Source organism: Amphiura filiformis, chromosome 1 (assembly GCF_039555335.1).
Source record: "Amphiura filiformis chromosome 1, Afil_fr2py, whole genome shotgun sequence".
NCBI classification, from domain to species: Eukaryota; Metazoa; Echinodermata; class Ophiuroidea; order Amphilepidida; family Amphiuridae; genus Amphiura; species Amphiura filiformis.
The window spans coordinates 37,534,180-37,551,671 of record NC_092628.1 but is presented as its reverse complement, the minus strand read 5'-3'; the positions used below and the strand labels follow the sequence as shown (position 1 = coordinate 37,551,671).

Sequence of the window (17,492 nt, the reverse complement as noted above, 5' to 3'; positions counted from 1 at the left end):
ACGCCCGAATTTGAGATTTCTTGATATTTATCAACACTAAGATGTATTCTTTCACTTGAAACTGATTAAATACAACTGGTTAATTATTTACACGTATTTTTGCTTGATTTATTTCACTCTTTTCAACTCTAAAAAGTCACATGGCTCAAGACAGCTTAGTAAAGGGTTCATACCACTAAATCCGCGTGTGAAGCGGTTTCCGGTAAAAGTTTATCACGACTATAGTCCCAACTTTGCATAAAAAATGTGCAAAATCAGTACAATATTAACAATTTTAGTGTTGCAAATCGTGTTTTGCTAGAACTTGTGAATGTGATCTCTACTAATTTGAACAGAAAACGCGAAAATTTGAGTGATGTTTACGATGATGAGCGGATGAACACACGAGGTCAAAACGCGGTTAGCAGTCAGACGTAAACACGGGAAAATCGGGTCTTTTTATATAGCGCTATTTTTCTCAAAAAGTAGACCTAAAATATGGTGTCATTTTCAGATATGTTATGCAGAATTTTGTTCTGATTAAAATGATATCAAATATATATTTCAAAGTAAGACGTAACTCGACTTATAGCCTAAAACGTGACCCCTGTTTTGCACGTAAAGTCTATGGAAAGCTATTTGGTGGCATGTACCCTAAATTGGCGGGAAATAATGAGTTAGAAATGCGCGAATGCGAAATATTGTGATTACGCGCGAGATTCGAGTCGCGTGACGCGGCGCAACTCTGCGCGTATGTCCAACGCAGTCAAGGCGCATTCGGTATGTTGTTAACGCCGGCAAATGCGGTCAAAATGCCACTTAGATTTTTTAATTATTTTGAATTTTGGCGCACTAAAAGCAGACATTATAAATTCATTGGTGCAAAAAGATGCATATTTAGACCATGCACCATATACAGCTTTTACAAGCGTGAAAGTCTTGCCGTTTTAAAATATAAGGACATTTTGTGCATAATTTTGACATTTTTTACTAAAACGTCGATTTCTCATAGTTCACTTTTGACAATATTGCACGATTTTTGTGACAAGATAACTCGAAAAATATGCAAGCAAAAGGTAAACTTTTTGCACTATCGTTTAGAGTACATCAAAGTCTAGGGAAGGTTTTCTCATTTTTTCAAAATATTTGTTTTAAACAAAAATATACACCATTATGTGCAATTTTTAGCTGAATAAAGTGACAAAATTGCCTTTTTCACATGTTTTTTTCAATATTTCGAAAAAAGAGACGAATTTCAAAAAAATAAAAAAACGTTCCCTAAGTTCATGTCTCTTCTTCATAAAAAGCTAACTGAAATTTTTTTATTCCGAACGGATTTTTTTTTAAGTTGTCACAAAAAATTGGGGTAAAAAAGTGATTTTTTGTGATTTTTTCAAAAACTCGAGATTTTTGAAAAAATCTGACGTCACCATGGGATTCCTTGACTCATTTCCTTTCCAAAAATGTATAGTTTTATATACTTTGGACATACAATTCAGAAATAATGATGCTCGAAAAGGTCCATGTTCGCTCCCATTACACTGCCCTTAAGGGGGTAAAGACCAGGGAAACATTGAGGAACATCATGCATGGGTCAGGTCAAAGGTCATCTGGTGTCAAATCTTAGAATTGTATCTGTAACTTATATGGGGCTCACACTCGGTGACAACAAACCTCATGACCAGGGGAACTTGTGACATTTTTGGAACATTTTGCAGGGGTCAGATACCTCCAAAACAGTTACACCAACATGCCCCAGCTAGGTTTGTGGTCTATGACCACCATTTGCCACTAATATTTTATTTGATTGCAGTTTGTACACACCCTTTCTCTCACATGATGTGAGAGACAAGACAATCTCATATCCTCCACTTCTCCCCCTCTCTCTCACCTCCCTTCTCTTCCTTCCCTCTCCCTCTCTTCCCAGTTTTTCCTGTTTTTAGAGATCCCCTTCACCCCCATGGCGAAAGCCCTTTGATAATTTTATATAGGCCCTAATAGTAGTCCTATCATTATTTTGCTATAGCTGTATTTGCAGGTGGTCTTTGCACAAAGTAATGTGATTTGCATGCCGTGGCTCAGTTCTTGTGGCTGGCTCGAGGCTCAATATTTAGATTCAAATTTTGAAAAGTTTCGTCGAATTTTGCCCGCCCCCCTTGAAAGTTGCCTTGACCCCCCTTTTGACCTGCCAAAAAGCTTCCCCCCCCTTTGGCCTGCCCAAAATCTTTGTTCCCCCCTATAATTCACCACCCCGGGGGTATACATAATTATTGCACGACCCCTTATTGCACAGCCCCTAAGCTAAATTTATACTCCGTCGCTGAGCGACAATCGCTTTATTTGACTATTGAGGTAGCGCGCTTTTCCCAACACGTAGAAAAGGGTGCTACCTCATTGGCTAGAAACACAGATGCGGCTCAGCTTTTATAATGACGTGAAAAGTGGACTTCTCAGAAAATCCCACCGCTGCCACCACTTGGCCGCAATTGCCGATTTCCGGGGTCGATTTGGAAGGTGCGGGTCTGATACTGATAGCTAGCCTACATGTAGGCTAGGCCTAGTTAATATGAAAATCGGCCTAAAAGTTCTGGTTTTAAACGATATTCACTCAGTTGCTCAAAGCTGCTCGATTGCCACTCCGGGAACTCGCAGAAGTTGTGCTGTGCAAGTCTGTTTATTCACCTTACTTTAACCTCTCCACCCAACTGACGTCAAAGGATATTTAATATTAATAAGTTGCTCTCCGACATGACACCTCCGTGTTTCATTGTGAATCAACCTTTGGTCATTATTCTCTCACATGAAATGTTGCACCTTTTTACCCTTTGGGTGCCTACGTTGGTGCATATACGGCGATCATAATATAAAGTATTGCCCAAATCGTTCGTCACGCACCCAATTTGTCAATTGGGCGATTTCGGGTGCTTATTAGGTGACAGTTGCTGCAATCGTTAGCCAGTCATTTTGGCCGGAAGATGAACGTTCAGCAGTGCGCAGAGCACAGTGCACAGCACATAACATCCACTCTATTCACCACAATGCACGGTGTATGTGCGATTGTACGTAGTTGTGTATAGACTACACTGTGAAATGTGAAGGAAGACTTCCACCAGTTCATTTTTTTTCGGGGTTCATTTGGTTTGTACTAACCGTCACCATTGTGGTTTATCCGTCAAATATGGGGGACTGTGTGTCCCCTAGAAAGCAAGAGGTTGTAGATCGGCTCCGGGAACGGTTAGAAAAATGCCGACAACAACACAACATCTCTTACCAGAAATACGAATCGGCTCTACCGGTTCGATGGCAAGCCGAAAACCAGGAAACCAGGGCATTATTTCAACGATTTCAAGATAACAAGAATAAACGACCGGCAAAAATGTCAAACAAGAGGACAAACAGAATAAGGTGAGGAACAATTACAAAAGAGAAAAATGAACTTTGTAATATTTATGTTTATATGGGTCGCTAATTAATGATAGCAAGTTGGTATATAGACCCAGTATATTATTGTATGTAAAGGGCGCATGGAGGCGGACCGAGCTGAGCAGGCAAGCGACGTGCTGTGGCCTTGTACGTGTATGATTTACATACAGTAGTTCGGGGTCAAAACGAAAACAACAATCGGAACTTCACACTGACATCAGGAATACAATATAATACAATCGAACCACTTTCCCACGATTCAGAATAATTATTGTTATTCATTATCCGAGTATACAATTCGACAATTAATTGTTGCAAGTAAACATGAACCGGAACCGTAATTTACTTAGAATTGATCTAAATGTTTGAGATACTGTTGTCACTGTCTGTGTACTGCTGTGACTGACCGAGCTGTGTGTCATGTATACAGGATTTTTAGGAAGTACAACCTACGCATATGTCTTACCATGTAAAGTGCGTACGTGAGTGACACAAGTCTGGAATATACTCACGTTTGTAGCTCAGCATTTGTATTTACAAGGAAGTTTGTATGAGATTTTGATGTTATTGTACGTGCACGATTTAAAATGAATTGGACTGAAGTGAAAAACAATTAGTAAAAGATGATGCATTGCATGTATGTAATCAAGTTGATACCAGTCCCAGGGGGCCCAGTACCACGGATTCAGAGTCCTACTGCGGGAGGGGGGGGGGGGCAATTCTTGATTAAAGCTTTTCTGTAGGGAGGGCTGCATGTTCCGTCCTGGGAGTGTCCGAGGGGATTTCCTTCAAATGAGAAAATGTGGTGGAAAAAAACGAAATCAAATGTACATGTATGTCAAAAATGCCCATGATATGATATCCCAGGGATCATGATCACCACATCCTACATATGTACACATACCCAAGAAAAACACAGGAAAGGAGTCTTATTTTCACAACATGGTGCCACCAACGTCTTTTTGAAAAAAGTGGTACTTTTTCAGAAGATAGCGCCAGTTAGGGGTCTTTTTAGCCAATTCTTGGACATTTACAATAAATAGGTTGTTAATATTTTGTTGGTCGACTTAGGGGAAAAATACGGTACCGGTACCGTACTACGTACTACTACCCAATGTATGTCTTGTTTTACAAGAAATAATGTTTTGTCTTCCTATAGTTTACTCTTGTAATATCATCTCCAGGAAATATTGACAAAATTTAGAATAAAAAATTATACCATAAGGCCGTGTAAAATTAATATTTTGGTTCTCGTCCCCTCCCTCCTCAGTTTCTGGGATTTGTCAGATTTTTTTAGACTTTGGAATGATTTATGAAATCTTCATACATATAAATAAGTTTATTAGAGAACAAGCATCACTTCCAAGTCTTTTTGTGGTATTCTAGGGAGGTTTATTTTTTAGTATTTTACATTTGAAAAAAAAAAAAAAAAAAAGGGCCTCATCGTTTCCTCGAGCAAAAAAAAAAAAAACCGAAAACTAAAAAAAAAAAAAAAAATTGAAAAAAAAACAAAAAAAAAAAAAAAAAAAAAACAAAAAAAAAAAAAAAAAAAAAAAAAAAAAAAACACCTCCCTCCCTCATCAATTCATGAAAATCTTCTGGACGAGAACCAAAACATTAATTTTATACGGCCTAAGGGGTATAAAATTGATTGTGTGCGATACGCCATTCCACTAATTTGAGAGGTTTTAAGATACGGATATGTAGCACAGCACTTTTGTGTGAGGGTGCCCTTCCCCCCTCCCCGATTACAACACTTTTAAAATACTAGTACAGTAAAATTATATCTCATCACAATTAAGTTTTTCTGTAGCGATGTATGCCTCTGTCCTGGGCTCCTGGCGGGTGCCAGAGGGGGGAGTTTTTATTTTTGTGTGATGCTGCATTACCCATCGAGGGGGTGCCCAAGGGGGCTCTCGGCTCTGTGCCCAAGACACTGTGTGTGGCAAAATGTGAAAATTACTATTTTGAGAAAATTTTGGCGAAGTCTACATCACAGTGGCCCATGATTATAGCAGTATCGGATCAAGTTTTTCTGTATAAAAATGCTGCATTGCGGCCCTCCTAAGGAGGATTTCCCCTCTCTTGGCTAAGGAGGATTTCCCCTTGGAATTGAGAAAAATTTGCTGGTACTTAAAGGTCTGTAACCCGATCAACAGCATCAATCCCCCCGATTTTTCTCATTGTTGATGAGTTTTTGATATCATAAAATGAATCATATTTTTCTCATTACTATCCTGCAATTTGACACTTCAAATCGATGTATTTCCGAAGAAATCTTGAAAAAACCACCTTGTTACAGGCTACCAGTTGGTCGCATTTTACACGACACGGGAGTTTTGGGTAGTCATAGAATGAAATCGGAATAGATTCGGAAGACTTCACCCCAGTACCAATGCGGCCGCAAAAATACATCAAATAGGCCCCCTAATGTCAAACTATAGATGGCGCTATAATGATATAAAAAAAAAACAAAAATAAAGAAATACATAAGAGGCGAAATAAATAAGGAAACATGACCTATATTGTCAAGCATGATATGAGGAATATGAAAAAATTATGAGAGCACCTCCCCCCCATTAAAAATTAGTTAAAAAATAAAACAAAGAAAAATCATAAATATGTGAAAATGTGCATGATAACTAAAAATAAAGAAATAATTAAGCGAAGTAAATACAGCATGGGCTATCTTGTCAAGAATGATAATGAGCGCAGTGATATGTAATGTTTTTTAAGATTAATCAGAGGGTATAAAAGTGTACAGGGGCGAGCCGGTTTTCAGTGCCAAGGCAAACACTTCCTGTTTCCACCGGGACATGCTCGGCCGTTGTTTCGGGATGCCTGACCAGAATGCAATTCACGCGTACTAGTGTATTGGCTTGCTAATATGCTAATTATTCACATTTATGCTGAAATTGTTCCGTTTTCTCACATAGATGGATAAAGGGACAATGTAAGTTTGAAGAGAATCCATATCCTAAGCGGATAGGGTTACCCCCTTTAAGTATGTATGTCAAAATAATTCATTCTAACAGTATCTGATCAAGGTTTTGCCATATACAGTATTACCCGTCGAGGGGTGCCTGAGGGGAGGATCTCCCATGGGAGTCAAGAAATTGTGGATATCTTATGAATTTATGATCCATAATGCATATATGGTGACAAAACCTGATCCGGGGGACTTGTATTTCAAGGTGGACACCATGCTCGTGTACAAAAACAAGTAAAAAGGGTTGTTTTGCAGCATTGGGCAAGTACAGCGGTGTACCTGTTTAGGGTGTCAAAAACGCCAAAAATCAGGAAAAAGGGTATACATCATGTACTTTTCCAAGCAAAGTACTTGCGTAGGGTACAGTTTAATGGCAAAATAAAAAGGGGTGAAATGGGCTATGTTTGGCTTCTATCAGAACACATCGTAGGGTAAAATATTAAGAAACATCAAACTACTAATATTTTAACAAGAACCTGAACATGAATTTTTACTTTCTTTCTGTTAAAAAATGGCAAAATACTTGTTTAGGGTATGTTTTGCACAGGGGCGTAGTAAGCAGGGGACAGGTGGACGAAGTCCATGGGCCCGAGGGTTCAGGGACCCGAGCACAAAAGCGAAAATTAAATAAGGGCTGATAATGGAGAGCAGGGCCGGATTTACCATTGGGTCCCCAAAATATGCATCTTTCTTTTAACCACAATAACAGCATGTTTTTTGACCAAAATAGGGTAAAAATTGTAAAATTTTCTGCGCTTCGCGCGCATTCAAATAGCAATTCATGTTGATCTGGGTTAAAATAGTCTGAAATTGTTTTTTTTTTTGCGTGTGCTTTACTACGCGCAAATGTCCTAGTAACATCGGATCAAAATATGTTAGTCCCCCTCTATATTATACGTAAACTGACTTGAGTGCACATACCTTTCTCGGCACGCGAGTTCGGGGCCTCCAAATTTGGCCTGGCCCAGGCCCGCCCCCATAAGGTAAATCGCACCCTGGTTAAAAGGGCCCGTATTGCTCCTTGTCCATGGGCCCCTGATGCTCTTACTACGCCCCTGGTTTTGTGCGCACTGAGTAATACTTGTTTAGGGTGTGTTTCAAGAGTCCATACTAGACTATGTCATAGTCGATTTCTGATAAATAAAAATATGTTATTTTAAAATCATGATGACCGCATTCAGTTGAACTCGAAATTATACTGATATTTATTACATCAAAATACTAGTATAAAATGGTTATGAAAAAGTTTATATAATTATAATTATTTGTGACAGTAAAAGGAAAGTATAGGCCCTAGGTAGGCTTATATTATTGAATGCAACATATCATAATGGCATAACTATAATGGCACTATAATACTGAACAATTCTAATTTTAGAATCTGCCAGTTTATTATCCAAGTTAAAAATCGACTATGGAGTATGGACTTTCACTTTTAAGCAGAACTTTACCCCGGGACTTCGTTCTCTAAAACACACTGTCAATCATACTTGTTTATCAATCAAATCTAACCACAAGACTAAGTATGGTGGTACAATCACGCGCTAGATGCGTACGTTCATCCACCAGCTTTCGGCGCCAGCACAAAAGCTCCGCATTCCATAGATAGTTGTGTACCATGTATAGTTAATGGCAATGGTACGTGTCGGGAGAATTTAAACAATAACGAGATCTGGGCGACTACGGAGAAGTCTAGAGTCCATACATGAGCATGGTTTCCAACACGTAATGCAAGTGCATCCCCCCCCCAGGAACCTTATGGAGAGATCTACATTTAGATATGCAGCGCTGAACATGCATACTAGATATCTGAGGATCCGTAAGGCATATGGTGATGAAACCTAGCTCTACCAGTAGAGAGGACCTTTTTTACTGTGTCAATCCCTAAACACGTACATGTATACGTGTATATGCATGTACCCCAACAACTGCTCCGAGCGACTGGTTTCCGAACTTGGCTGTACTTTGTAGTGTAGTAGGCTAGCCCCTAGTCCGGCGCTTCTTATTTCCCAGCCTGTGTGTCATGGTGTCACTGTGGGTCAAATGGTGTCAGGGTGGGTATAGGGTCTATGGTTATAGGTTGTCAGAATGGGTCACAAAGTGTCGGAGAGAGTCAAGTGGTGTAGGGGTGGGGTATTATTTCTGTCCAAAAAAATAAAGAACTTTTGTTTGATTTTTCTTAACAAAGCACACAAGCCCCAGGGTCCAGCATTGCAGTTTTGAGAACAGCTCTATCTTGTTTTACCTAGCTGTTACCCAAAGTAAATGCGAAAGCAGGTGAGATTTGTGGTTCGAGAACCACCTTTTTAATGCCTATGTTTGCCTCAAAAGTGAAAACCTTCCTTATTTGGCCGGAGGAAAGTGGGAAAAATTCCAGATTTGGAGGGGGACAAAAATTATGCCCTCAGCCATATTACTATGTGGTGCTGCTCAAGCCCAAATTGACAGTGGGAGGGGCAACTGGGGGGGGGGGATTCCCAAGATTGAGTGGCAAGCGATGCCTCCAATTTGACAGGGAGGGGCAACTAGGGAAAGTACAGGACTGAGGGGCAAATGCCCTGATGCCCCCCTAAGCTTTGTGCCACTCCTGTGTGACGAGGGGAACTGGCAACAAACCTCAAGAATGAGGGGTCACCGGTTGCTCCTTTTTCACAGGAGGGCTCCTTTATGACAGGGAGATGGGCAATTCAATCCCAAGATAGAGGAGACAAATGCCTGAATGATTATTTGTGCTGCCCCTGACAGAAGCAACTAGGGAAAAGCACAAAACTGAGGGGGGGGGCAAGACTGGGGGGCACATGAACTTATTTTTTTTTTCTCTCTCTGTCTTTCTCCTCTTCTCGTCTCTCATCTTCTTGATATGTCATCTTCATGCTTCTTTTCTCATCTCTTTAATTCCTTTTCTTTCCTTCTTTCCATTGTTGAATTGGAAAAAAAGACATTTTTTGATGACATTTTATAAACTTAAGTCCCAGGGAGGGGTCAAAAATGTTATAACTACAAAAAAATGGGTTTTTTTTTTTTTTTAAATCTAGTTAAAATATCGGTCAAAGCTGATATAGGTTATGATAACTAGCTTTATGTAGGTGGTCGGCGATCATTCAACAATTTTGACATTTTTTTTTACACTTACAAAATACAAATCCTGTACAAACCCCTCCTGATCCTTGAGATTTGTACACACACTGTCTTAAAATATAATACCCTAGGATGGGGCAAGGAAAGTGTACATGTGAAAAGCCTGCAATATTATAGATGTCGTATTGCAAATAATGAAGGCCTGTTCTTCAAAACAATGGATAATTGGGCAGGGTCTTGGGTAACAAACCATAAAAACATGGGGTCTTTTAGTGACAGATTGTAATACAGTTGGGTCTTTGGGTGACAGCAATCGACTCAATATGTCAGGTGGTCTAACTGTGTTTTTGCTGGCATTTGGTGTGTACGACACTACATGAGCCCCCCCCCCCCTTGGATTACAAGCAAACCATTGTCAAATTGACATGGTTTCAATCAATTATGGCTGGGTTCTTCAGAGGATGGGACCATGGGGGGGGGCTCTCAAGAACCTGTCCCTGTCAGTTTTTTTTTAGGCAATAACTCAACATCTATTCATCCTACATGTATTAAAACAGAAATACCAAAAGTAAGCCCAGATTTGTTTTTCAAATTTTGGTGCCTCATTTGTCTTAGCCCAAAATATGTTGCCATGGTGACCAGGGTTCAGATTGCTTTCAAATAACGGATCCACTTTTATAAGTTGGATCCATCACCCATTAACATTTTAAACATTCAGATCCCATTTAGTCAGGCATTTTCAGGTTTAAGCCTGAATTCAGGCTTCTTTTGGGTCCAAATTTCGGCACTTCCTTTCAATTTCAGCCCATTTTTGGTCTTTTTAGCCTAATTTCATGGGCTTTTTCCGGATTTTTCAAACTTTTCAGGTTTTTTGACGGATGCTCATTCTCATGCCTGTTTAGTTGAAATTTGTGGGTCCCAAATAGATTTAATGTTGGTTCAAATTTCACTTAGCATCCGATGTACAGAAGGCAGAAACATAAAAATGTATTTTCAATACTGGCGCACACAATAAATATTGAAGTATGCTGAATTCAGCACCCAAAACTTACCCAAGTTGTATCGAATTACTGGGTAAAAGACGACATCGCAATGCCTTTCATAAAGAATTACAATTACTACTTTAATCGTCTAATTATTTGGTTATTTTATTCTATTTGCTCGGTTGAAAATACAGCTACCGCCAAAGCGCGTTTTCACAAGTCACTCGGAAATGTACTTGCATGCCTACTCAGCTCAGTCGGCTCACAGCATATTTTTGTACAACTTTTCATTAATAAATTGTATACAGTTACTAAAATCCCTGCTACATAATACACCGCCTCACCCCATCGCTGCAGATGTTTGATCAACGATACAAGGGGAACTGTAGAAGAGGTTGACGTGGGAAATTTAAGATGGTTAACACACTTAATGCACAATGATATTTACAATTTCTTGAATGGGATTTTTCCCGCAGCCTGTTGGACCCATTCAGGTTATGTAATCTTACTTTTTCGGGGTCCAGTGAGTACAAAAAGTGTCTGGATACCAAAACATGAAAAACTGTGAACCCTGATGGTGACCCTTATTGAAAGAGAAGCAGATTTAAAAGTTATACCTAGGCTATTAAATCCCATTGTTGCTTTTGTCGCTTGAATGCCTGTTTGTCATAGGTCACCAAGGGTCATCCTTGACCAGTCATGTAGAGAATGTAATGGTACACTGACTTGAGTATCTTTTTAGTGCAAGTTGTGAGTCTGCATCTTTTTTCATTCAAGTTCTCACCATAGCTACAAATTTTGAGTTATCCAGACAAATGAGGTATCAAAATTTGCATTACTAAAATTGGTTTCTTTTTGGTATAAACATTTAGAACATAGGCCTATTAGTAACACTTTAAACCAAGTTTCAAGGCAAAAGTATGCAAAATAACAAAATAAAAGTAACCTGAACATTTATGCATTGATCTTTAGCAATATTGGCAAAAATGTTTTTCAAAAGTTTAAATTTTACATGAATCTTGTTATTTACATTTGTAGCAAACTAACATTTGAGAATTTGAATAAAACAACAGAATGCGTCATTTAATTATAAATTACAAACAAAATATTTTATAGTGAACACATACACAACAAATAATTTGGTGTATGTTGACAAGATTTGAACATTTTCACATTTTTACCCATGTGTAACCTTTTGTGACCTCTAGAGGTCACTAAGGGTCAAATCTGAAATGGCTCCACATCTTAAAATAAAATTTGGACTACATTGTATGTAGGCCTACTTCATGTGTGGAAACTCTCATGCTTTATCACAAAGTGCACAATTGTACCAACTTTGGGAGCTTAGCAGCTAAACTATATACAACTTTTGGATAACATTTGATCTTGTTGTTGTATATTTTATAACCTAATGCAACCATTATTATGTTTTGATGAATCCAAGTGTGTGAAAATATTGGATCCAAAACATTAATGATAAAATTGGATGCTTTATGCCCAATATTTATTGGTATCACTATGAGTTTTAAAATATTGGACTCAACTACGTCTTGTCCAACATTAAAACTCATAGCTCGACCAATAAATATGGGCTCAATCGATCCAATTTTATATCAAACATGGGTCGTAGCTGCATTATGGGTTCCTTCATGTTTTGGTGGTATCCAGGGTCCCATATGGAGGTCAAAGGTCATTTGAGGTTATGTTTGATTGTTTACCCACAGAGGAGGAAGAAAACAGAGCGCGTACCACCAGTCAAAGTCCCTGTGTATTGTATGCGGTGAGTTCTCGCATATTCATGAGGGCTGATTGTTCGATCATGTCGTGTCTAACAATCACGCCAGCGCTGCGTGCACTGCCTTTAGAGCGTTGCATGCTTTCCTGATTACGTGATAGAAAATGAAAATATGCTGTAAATGCGTAGCAGTCTCGCCTGTCGCATTTCATGGAACAATCGGCCCTCATTATCGGGTGATGCGGAGACTTTGACTGGTGGTACGCTCTCTGTTTTCTTTCTCCTCTGTGTGTTTACCACTCATACTATTTTTAGCTTATATTTTTTTTAATTTTGTCCAAAATGTGGGATATTTCACAGAGTAAAAATAGTATATGGTCCTAATTCAAAAATTTTAGAACACTTTTTCTAGTTTTGTGTCTGTACAACGTAGATGCAATTTTTAATGATTTTGAAATTTAAGGCAGGTTACTATAGTGAAAAAAAAAAATTACATTTCTAAAAAAGATGCTCTTTTTGTCATAATCTATGTGCTTGATTCCTTGCATCATTTCCTTTCTGAAAATGTATACTTTTGTGTATCGGTAAATTACTTATCATCACCACTTTTCTATACAAAACAGTGTCTAAAATTTCCACAATACCCTAAATATTTAAAGGTCCGTGACCCGATCGACAGCATCATCCCCGATTTTTTTCATTGTTGATGAGGTTTTGGTATCACATAATAGATACTATTTTTCTCATTACTATCCTGAAATTTGGCGCTCCAAGTCGATGTATTTCGGAGAAATCATGAATCACAGCGGTTTTACAGGTATACCAGTTTGTAAACAATAAAAATTACTTGGTCATGGGAAGAGAAAAAAGCGAACACGCTAAGTGCTGAGGAGCGGTCCGCCGTATATAATTAAAACAATTCCTTGATTATTTCAGTTGGTGAAATAGCTCAATTGGCTAGCGCTACCGTTCTTTTACCCAAGAGGTACCGGTTCAAAACCGGTATCGGAAGGTTTTTTTTTCCTCTCCATTTTAACCCAAACTTTTTATATTAATTTGAAATGTACATATTGCAAGGGAAATATATTTTGTTTCCTTTTTTCTGAAAGCAGTGCGAAAAAACAAAAAACAACAAATATTTTCCGTTCAATACGGGCGGCATTGCAGCATGTCAGTATTAAGTCATCTGAGCGGGAATTGTTGTTGTTGCATGCCTACCCAGAATGCAATTCACGTATACAAGGTATTGGATTGCAAATTTGGCTATTTATTCACATTTACGCTGAAAATGCTCTCGTTTTTTCACAAAGCAGCATAAAGGGGAGATATTTGATATTATTATGTAATTTTAAAGACAATCCATATCCAAAACCAATAGGGTTACCCCCTTTAAGAAAGCATGCTAAAGCTTTGAAAACCAAAAAGAAGTACAATGTCATGTACCGTATTAGTTCCATTAACCGCCCAGGGCGCTTAACAAAGTCATTTTGAGTGGACGCTTATTTTTTACATTGTATTAAGGGGGTACTACACCCCTGCCCAATTTTGTGCCTATTTTTGCATTTTTCTGACAAATTATAGCGCATTGGGGACAAGGAAGATATGTATATTATAGGGGCAAGGACTGCAACTACTGCACTGGAAATTTTATTTCAGTACAGACAACAGTTGTGGAGTTACAGTCAAAAATGAGGGAAAACCAATATTTGATCAATAAATCAATAACTTATTGCTTTGAGTTGCTGAATTTTCAGTACAGTAGTTGTAGTCCTTGCCCCTATAATATATCTTACTTGTCACCAATGTGCTATAATTTTTGAGAAAAATGCAAAAATAGGCACAAAATTGGTCAGGGGTGTAGTACCCCCTTAAGCTGACAATACATAAAAACACAAAATATTCATCCATCATCATCAGTGTGTCATATGTTTCAGACCATGATTAAGATTTGCATGGGCAGTTAATAAACTAATATCACAAGTTTGCTTGTTGTAAAGTCACTTGGTGGGCGGTTATTGGAACGAATATGGTAATTTGATGTTTTACAGCATCAGTTTTTGCCAAAGTTAATCATGCATGATTATTGATTTCTGTATTTTTCTATTATTACAGCAGTTCCTGGAAAGCAGAAAACGCTCTCTTGCCAACTCATCACCAAAAGCGCCATCTGAACAGCTGCTAGGTCAAGGTTCACAAGCGAATGGGTATGGAGATCCACCGCCTTCCAAACGTCCCTGTACATCCACCGAGGTCAAGGTTCAAATAAGTACCGGCAACACTGACCACCAAACCAAAGTTGTTGTGCAGACCACATTTGAATCTAATGTTGATATGGGAAAGAATGGGGCTTCAAACAGTCCTCTGTCAGAACATGATATGTTTGCCACCGGAAGTCCTGGGGGTGGCAACTTTGATGATATCAGCAAGCTGCTGGAAGGAATGGATAATGGTTCAGAATTAGATGATCTGTTAGCTTCAGTGGTGACAAATCCTAATGATGTCGCTGCCTTTGAAGCTCAATTGGCCAGAGTGGAGGAAGAAACCAGAAAAATGTTGAATGAAGAGTTTGGTGAAGGCTTAATGAATATGTCACGAGCTCAGCAGCAGCAACCACAGCAACATGACGCAAATGCTGGAAATGATGGGTATTCTAGTACCGGTACCCAGGAAATTCAGAACGACAGTATTGATGTGAAACCTAAGATTGAACCACCCTCCCAAAATCCCTATGATCCAAATATGACAGCACCCCCTAACACAGTTGCCACCGAAGCATCAGACAACAAAACAGGACCTCTTCCTGGTATCAAGAATTTGATTGGTGGGGGTAGAGACAGTTACAATTTGCCACCGGGTAGGATAAAACTTGAAAAAGAATCCTCAGTAGGTAGCAATAATAATACACAAATCCCCAACTCATGTGTACAGAATTATCCACTGAACCAGTCGGTGCCATCGTCTATGTCAGTGACAATGCCAGCCATATCACAGCTTGCTTCCATGGGAAGTAATGTGCAAACTTCATTAGGGAGAACCAATACCATATCTGTTAAGGTACAAAATCAGACTAGGCCATACCCAACGCCAGTAGGTATGTCAGGACAGAACTATCCCATGAATAATGTTAGTAATCAGCAACAGCAACAGCGTAATTTAACAGCCAGTGGGACCAACAACACTATGCAGACTCAATTTGCTAATCAGCAGCCAACCACTGGCAGACTTCCAGGCTTTGTCACTTTTCAATCACAAGTTGCTGCCAGTGGAAGCCATCCGATGCAGCAGCAACAACAACAACAGCAACAGCAGCAGCAATTCAAACGTGAACAGTATTCTCAGGACAGTCCACTTGTTAACCAACAACCACAAAATATGACATTGCCCATGCAGCAGTTTTCGCATCCTCCACAACAGCAGACTCAAATGACTCAAGAACAGCTCAGACAAAAATGATTCACCAACAGCGTATGAAACAACTCATGTTAAACGGCAACTTATGCAGCAACGGGTCCGCCACCTCACTACAGTGAACAGCACAGAACGTTTGTATCATCCAATCCAAGTATGATGGGTCAGCAACCTCAGCAGCAGCAGCAGGCTGCTGGTAACCTCATGCATAGAAGCATGGGTGGTGTAATGGGTCAGACCATGCAAGGGGTAGACCCAAACAACCAGGGTATGCAGCAGGCTAATATGATACCAATGAGGACAAACCATATAATACAACGGGCCAATGGCAAGAATCAAATTCAGTTGCCTATGTATCAAAATCAAACTCAAACTCAGGTCCAATTTTTACAGCAACAGCAAAGACAGCAAATGATGCAAAGTATGCGTAATACAATTTCCAACCCACAGCAACAACAAACTATGAATCCCATGAATCCTATGAACAAAGGCCCACAGCCACCTAATGCCACCATGGGACCAGGTGGACCTTTTATGAAACAAATTCGTAGTCAAAATCATGCCAACATGTGGCCTAATCAAATACATGGTCAGGTTCGTGGTGGAATGGTTAGTAGAAATGCGTCAGGTGCATCAAATATGTCACAATCAATACGCCAACAGCTATCAAGCATGGTTAGATACCAAGGAGGGCGCTTTCCAACGCAAACAGCAAGTACAGCATCTAACATGCAAAATTACCCTAATATCACTTCCCATGCAAATCTCCATTCCACACATGCTATGCTTAATCACCAACAGCAGCAACAGCAGCAGCAGCAACAGCAACAGCAGCAGCAGCAGCAACAGGCTCAGCAAGGATATATTCCCAGTCCTCAGCTCCGACCCCAAGGTAATACAACACAACTTAACCAACCACAGCCTAACATGGCAGCAGCAAACATGCAAGGTCAAGGGTCAACTGGTCCTGCTACCCAGCAGTATACCAACAATGCCTTACCCTTAGACAATTTGCTGGACAATAATATAACAAATAGCCAGCTTGGATCTAGTGATGTATTTGATTTGGATCTGTTAGAGAACATTCTCAAGAACAAAGATTGAGTTGATTTTTTTGCCTGTTATTTTATTTTGGCCAGCCTACATTTTGTGGGTGTTACATGTAAGATATATATTGTTTGTTCAATGTATACATGATTTTTTAACATCTATTTTTGTAAAACTCGTTTTGATATGACTCTTAAGATTAAGAAAAGAACTTGTACAAGTAGAACAGAAAATGTTGATAATTATTGTATATTTCTATCATGTATAAGAAATAGTTTTACAGTTACAATCCAATACAACATATTCATGAGTGATTTTCATTTTTTTTAAAAGAAATGTTGTACAGCAAAAGTTGTAATGTATATAAGATTTGAGTTGTAATTTTTGGCTCCTGAAATTCAGGAATTTGGTCCCTATATAATGCCCCCTGAAACAAATTCCTGGTGCCGCCACTGTCTGTGAATTCAACACCCTGGGAACGTGCTCAATAATGATGCTTTTAAAATTTTACTATGTTGGTCTCATCACATACAAAGCTATAAGTATATATTTATAAATACCATTTTAAAGAAAATTTTTTCACTTGTGGAGCTAATAGCATGTACAATGTAAAACAATGTTACTTGAAATATTATGCAAATTTCACCAAAAATAAACTTTCAAGTATGGTATATTCTTCATAAAAATACCCTCTTAAGGAAAATTAATAGAGCAATCTTTTGAGTAACATTGTTTAACATGGTATTAAACTTATGTGAAATGATGGTGTTGCCAGTATATATGGACCAGTATGCGATGCGATCAACTACTAAGCTCAATTACCCCGCAAAATTTTAGGGAAGAATGCAAC

General features: G+C 38.9%; 2 protein-coding genes across 2 annotated transcripts in view; both read left to right on the top strand.

Annotated features, from left to right (window-relative positions):
- The window catches only part of LOC140146591 (signal peptidase complex subunit 3-like), a 177,475-nt gene that overhangs the window by 76,289 nt on the left and 83,694 nt on the right, over window positions 1-17,492 (top strand). The gene's annotated exons all lie outside the window — the stretch shown is intronic.
- Window positions 2,807-17,029, top strand: LOC140158846 (uncharacterized). Its single transcript, XM_072182100.1, has 4 exons — window positions 2,807-3,384; window positions 3,878-3,914; window positions 14,300-15,635; window positions 15,672-17,029. Exons 1-4 carry the CDS (start codon window positions 3,158-3,160, stop codon window positions 16,697-16,699), a joined length of 2,628 nt encoding a protein of 875 aa, XP_072038201.1. The 5' UTR covers window positions 2,807-3,157; the 3' UTR covers window positions 16,700-17,029.

What these genes read in the sequence shown, in the direction of transcription:
- LOC140158846 (XM_072182100.1), top strand. Translation starts at nt 3,158, where the DNA reads ATGGGGGACTGTGTGTCCCCTAGAAAGCAAGAGGTTGTAGATCGGCTC. An exon ending in AAGAGGACAAACAGAATAAG is followed by an intron (nt 3,385 to 3,877) that starts GTGAGGAACAAT and finishes TACCATGTAAAG; the next exon opens with TGCGTACGTGAGTGACACAA. An exon ending in TCAAGAACAGCTCAGACAAA is followed by an intron (nt 15,636 to 15,671) that starts AATGATTCACCA and finishes ACAACTCATGTT; the next exon opens with AAACGGCAACTTATGCAGCA.